At 49.0% G+C, this 6,000-nt stretch overlaps 1 protein-coding gene across 1 annotated transcript in view; it reads right to left on the bottom strand.

Annotated features, from left to right (window-relative positions):
• Positions 1-5,665, bottom strand: part of DISP3 (dispatched RND transporter family member 3) — a 29,818-nt gene extending 24,153 nt beyond the window's left edge. Inside the window, exons 1-2 of the mRNA XM_045895524.2 lie at positions 4,567-5,665; positions 3,471-3,690 (exon numbers count right to left, since the gene is read on the bottom strand). Of these exons, the coding sequence (XP_045751480.1) occupies positions 3,471-3,690; positions 4,567-5,665 (1,319 nt within the window). The remainder of the gene's footprint in view (positions 1-3,470; positions 3,691-4,566) is intronic.
• Positions 5,666-6,000: the final 335 nt, after the last annotated feature.

Below are 6,000 nucleotides of genomic sequence, written 5' to 3' on the forward strand. Positions count from 1 at the left end.
AGTGAAAGAATAGACTACAGAAACAAATCCACAGGTTATTCCTATATTGAAAGTCAGCTGATAAGGACTTTAAAATAATTATAATTAATATGTTTAAGGAGAGAAAGGATAATATGTACAAAAGAAATAAAACTAAAGAATTTCACCAGGGATTTAGATCAATAACAAAGAATCAAATGGAAATTCTCCACAGAAAAACTTAACATTAACATTAAAATCTCAACAGATATTATTTGGCAGATTAGATATAACAGAAGACTGGAGTATAACAGCGAACTGGAATATCTAAAACATAGAAAGAAATGAAACACAGAAAGTAACATATACTAGAACATAGAAAAAAAATAAAAATCTTGGAAAGAGCAATGAAAACACATGGAACTCAGTGAAAAGGTCTAACATTTGTGTAATTAGAATCCTAAAAAGGAATCCTAAAAGGTAGAAACAATATTTGAATAGGCAATAGCCAGGAAACTCCTAAAACTGAAGACAGTTATCAACCTACAGATTCGAGAAGTTCTGTGCATTCCAAGCAGAACAAATACAAAGAAAACTACACTAACATAAATCATAGTTTCACCACTCTTGGTGAAACCAAAGCCAAAAAAGAAATCTTAAATGCAGCCAGAGAAAAAAGATAATTTTTCAAAGGGCAATCAAAATATTTACAGCTGACTTTCCCACAGAAATGATGGAAGTCAGAAGACAATGGATTGAGAGCTTTAAAGTATTAAAAGAAAATAACTACCCATTTATAATTCTATACCAGCAGAAATATGCTTCAGAAATGAAAGTAAAATAAAGATGTTTTCGAGGCCAGCAACACAATTTATCACCAGCAAACCTGCACTAAAAAAACAAAAAACAAAAAACAAAAAACAAACCAAAACTACTAAAGAGAGTTCTTCAGATCAAGAAAACGATTCCAGGGGGAAACATGAAGTTGTAGAAAGTAATGAAGAGCAACAGGAAAGTAAATATGCGAGTAAATATAAATGAGTACTGACTCAGTAGAGTAATAATGTAATGTCTTATGGGGTTTAAATGTATATAGAATTAAAATGCATGCAACAAGATATAAGCGCAGTGAACATGTTCTAAAATTCTAGTATTATCAGGGAAGTAGTAAAAGTGATCATGTGTATTATTCTGTAATAAGTCAAGGAGCATGTTGCCAATTCTTGGGTAACCAATAATAGAATAATAAAAAGATCTGATCATTCCACAAGAAGATACTAAAGTCAAGTCTATAGGGACTCTGCTTGTCACCACACCTATGAAGCTCTAGGGGGATGGGAAGGGGAAGAGAGGCTTTTCTACTCAGGCAGAGGTTTTGACTCAGCAGCCGAACATATTACACAGAGGTAACTGTCAGTATCTGAAACCCTACAGATCTTCCTGCAGCCAGCCTCTCCCAGCTTCCTAATCCAGCCAGCCAAGTACCTTTCTCAGGAACATCTCCATTTATTCATCCATCCACCCATCCACTCATTCATTCCCAAGACAAATCCCTCCTAAGGGGTTCCTGGCACTGTACTGGGGGCTAGGCCTATAGAAGTGAACCAGGAACAATCCCAGGCCTCAACAAACTTAACATAATGAAATCTAGACTTCCTGAAATTTTAATGTGCAAACAAGTCACCTGGGAATCCTTCAGGTTAAGGAAAGGCCTTGAGATTCTATATTTATAACAAGCCCCCAGGTGATGCTGCTGCTGATCTAAGGGCTGCCCTTTGAGTGACAAGGAATTAAACAACTAAAATACAGACTGCCAAGGGCTACTAGGGAACTGTAGCTCAGAGAGGTGAGAGAGCCCACTGAAACTCACACAACTAAGTGGAGTCGCTGGTATGCGACCCCAGATATATCTAACTCAACATATGCTTTTCCCTGCCTCCTTTAGGGAGAAGGAAGGGCACGGTGGAAGGGGGCAGAGTGGGCTTTTGATCCAGCTTTAGGGAGAAACTGCCCAGGCTGGATCTTAGTGGATGAACAGGGCTTCCTTGGCAAAGAAGCATGGCTGGGAGAAGGCTCCTAGTGCAGCGACTGGCGTAAAAGCACAAAGGGTAAGGGGTCCAGATTCAAAAGCATGGATTTTTTTTTTTTTTTTGAGAGAGAGAGAGCATGTGCAAAAGTGGGCAGGGGCAGAGGGAGAGAATCTTAAGCAGGCTCCACACCCAGTGTGGAGCCCAACGTGGGGCTCAATCTCAGGACCCTGAGATCATGACCTGAGCCGAAATCAAAAGTCGGATGCTTAACTGACTGAGCAGCCCAGGTGCCCCAGAAAGCCTGGATTTTAATGTCATTCCACCACTTATGGCTTTATCATTTTGGACAACTTCCTTAATTGTGCTGTGCCTCGATTTCCTCAACTGTAAAATGGAGATAATCATAATAGCACCTACCTCACTGGGTTGGTGTGAACATTAAATGAGATGTTGTGGGGCGCCTGGGTGGCTCAGTTGGTTAAGCGACTGCCTTCGGCTCAGGTCATGATCCTGGAGTCCCTGGATCGAGTCCCGCATCGGGCTCCCTGCTCAGCAGGGGGTCTGCTTCTCCCTCTGACCCTCCCCCCTCTCATGCTCTCTCTATCTCATTCTCTCTCTCAAATAAATAAATAAAATCTTTAAAAAAAATAAATGAGATGTTGTGTATAAGGGGCTTCTACCTGCTCTGTGCCACATGAATGTTAGCTTTGATTTTCACAGTAGTTGCTCAAAGTAGTTGCTCAATGTAATGGATGAGTAATGGAGGGAACAAGGGTATTTCAGGCAGAATGATTCCTCCTGTGTCTGGGGCTGGCCTGTCAGGGCAAAGGACTGAGAGGCATTCCAGTTATTGTCCATCAGGACTGACAGATGAACTATCTAATGCTCTTTCTGGGTGAGGAGGGGCCTAGTTGTATTCTTAGACACATATCCCAAGGTTTGGAGGACAACCAAAGCACCCACTGCCTGAGAGCACCTTCACATCTCTTGGCTCATCTCCTCCTAATGCCTCCAGAAGGGTATCAGGACTCACCATCCCCGTTTTAAAAGCAGGGAAACTGCAGCCTAGAGAAGAAGAGTGACTTGCCAACTACCTCCCTGGGTAGTAGAGGCAGAGAGGCCAATACTCCCTGGTCAATACTCTTTTCAGAAAGCCTTTTAGCACCATCTCAGGAGAAAAGCAATACCCCACACCTCCAGGGGCAAAAACTGTGGGATTTCCTGCCTCCGCCAAAGCTGTCATGTTCACTACCTATTAGCACTGATCAAGAAAAGGAGTCTTTCAGCTATCCGAGTGACAGGGAGGATGCATTGGGCTCTGCCCCTGATTCAGGAAGAAAGACCTCCTAGGGAGAAGGTTGAGGGCAGGTGATCTGGGGTTTAGGAGAAAGAAGCACCTGGAAGATAGTTTCTTGCCCTAACACAGCCCTTTCCTGGTATACACAAGGGCAAATACACACTGGGTGCAGCTGGACCTCCTACCTAGTAGACTGCTTGGCCAGCATGGCCACGTAGGTGACCACAAAGCTCTGAAACTTGGCCCGCTGCTCCTCCCAGCGATCGTCCACCGAGTAGTAGTTGGGCAGGGGTGCTCCAAACAGGATCTCGCTGCGCAGGAGGGAGCTCTTGAGGTTTTCTGCGGAGAGGCCCTCGTCCACATACCAGTAGAACTCGGGGTGAGTCATGGCCAGCTCTAGGGAGCCTGCAGGGGTGGGGGCCCAAGGAGCTCAGAGTGTCAACTCCCCCCCAGCCCTCCATCAACGTCACTCTGGCCTCCTCACCATCTGACTCCTTTCTAAGGACGTAGGAAACTCCCCCTCAGGCTGCCTCCAACTGTCCCTAATGGGACAGAGAGAGGGTTTAAAGAACTCACTGCCCAAGAGCAGCAGCCCCCAGACCTGCTCAGGCAGCGCCCAATAAATTCACATTTTATTTGCATGTGAACTTCACCTAATTCCAAGGCTCAGTCTTTGTAATCCTTGAACTCCACCTTCCCATTCCAGTCCCCCTCCGTCTGCCTAGAACCTTGTTTATGTGTCCCTTAAAAGGCACACCTAAGCCCCCAAGCCTTGCAACCATTCTCTAGCCCCCTTCAAGTCTCATCCCTAAATTACCTCGACCTAACCCCATCTTGGTCTCCCTTCAACCCCAGTCTCTCCCCTATCTTCCCCTGATTAGATGCCCAGTCCTCTGTCACCACACCTGGGCTTCCCTCTAACCAACCTCATGCCCAAGCCCCAGCCCATGCTTTCTCTAACTCCCAATTTCCCTCAACCTAGGTGTGCGCCCAAACGTCCTTCCTTGCCTCCCTCGGATCCCATCTCACACCCAACACGGCTCCCAGCCCTTCGACCTATCACCTTCAGGTCACACCCAGCAAGCAACTCCAGCCTGACTCCGACCCACAGCCAAGTCCCACCCCAACCTCCTTCAGGTGTGAGTCCAAGGCCAGGTTTCCTATGCCCCTCTAAAGTACCTTGTCTCAACCCCAGGAAGACCCAACCCCCAGCCTTATCAAGGCCCTGCCCCTTATAAGCCCCACCGATCCCCACCCCCAGCCACACACAGGTCTGCTCACCTCGGATGTCAGCCAGGTCCTGGCCCATGCCATCATAGTAGATCTTGCCCCCTCTCTCAGTGGGGAAGAAATAGGTCATGAGCGAGCTGGGTGGGGAGCAGTAGGAGTAGGACCCTAGTGGAAGGTCCTTGAGCACCTCATGGGGCTTCCAGCAGAACTCCCGGAAGCCCGGGTGGTCCATAATCTTGCGCTCAATCTCGTGGATTGTGACCAGCCGCTCACTGGTGAAAATGTTGCGTTCTGCGTCGCCGCGTGCCAGGAAAATGAGCTCGATGCGCCAGTGTGCATGCGTCTGGGTGTTGGAGCTGACATACGAGCGCGAGTAGTCCCAGCGTGAGGCACCTCGGCGGGCTCGGCTCTGATTGGCTGCAGCCACAGCAGGGGGCGGGGTGCTGGGCTGGCACCGCCCATTCTTCTCCAGCCTCCTGTTCATTGGGCCTTCACTCTGGTTGGCTGCCAGATCCGCCGGGGGTGGGGCCTCGCGCCGAAGGCGCCCAATCCGATTGGCTTTTGGTTTCTGGTCGGCGGAAGTGTCCGGAGATAGGCTTGGGCCTCGCCTTGGGGCCGCAAGGACAGCTGGGGGGGGCCTGCTGACCGGCCGGGAGCGGTTGCCCAGATGCAGCTGCTGCAACTGCTCTGAGATAAGGCGCTGGAGCGTCTCAGAGGTGAAGTCGGCCAAGTCGCGACGGTTGCGCCCCCAGGACCCAAACTGGGACTTGAGCGCCAGCGCGAGGGCGTCAAAGCGCTGGGAGGCCTCGTGGTTGCGGATCTCAAAGGCGTTGTAGGAGATGTCAATGTCCAGCGGCGGGTAGTAGAGGAACATGAAGGCTGACAGGGCCATGGGGATGCTGCAGCCCAGGAAGAGCACCAGCCCCGCACAGCACGGGTTTGTGAAAGCCCAGCCCAGAGTACTCCAGAAGCCCGAGGCCGGGGGCCGGGAAGGCAAAGTCCAACGCCGCCAGCAACACTGCCCTCCTTCCCCAGCTTGCGGCCCTGGCTTCTGGGCCCTCCTAAAGGCCTCACCCGTTGCTTCCTCCTCCTCTTCCTGCTCCTCCTCTAGCCACACATCCTGCAGCAAAGGGTCATCCTCCGAGTCCATAGCCTGCAGGAGAGGGAGAGGGTCAGCAGGCTGGAGAGAGGGAGAGGAGGGTGCCCCGTGGGGGTGCAATTGCCCAGCCCTAGGAATCGACCCCGTCCACAAATACTACAGTGGAATTGCATCGAGCAGGCATTTAACTCAACTGAATTTAATCACTCGTACACAAAACAGAAAGAAAAAAATATGTTATTTGTCCATCACCTCCCCCAACTAGATCTTGGCTCTCAAGGTCCCAGAAAAGGGAGAATCACAGCCCAGTTGCAAACAGAAGAGATATTCCTTCCCACGTAAGGGCTTTTTGAAGGGAACTTTGACTGCGCCCGATTTCCCAACTT

This window comes from Mirounga angustirostris, unplaced genomic scaffold, assembly GCF_029215605.1.
Source record: "Mirounga angustirostris isolate CCGP_5_RB_7025 unplaced genomic scaffold, mMirAng1.0.hap1 SCAF_4, whole genome shotgun sequence".
In the NCBI taxonomy this organism is placed as follows: Eukaryota; Metazoa; Chordata; class Mammalia; order Carnivora; family Phocidae; genus Mirounga; species Mirounga angustirostris.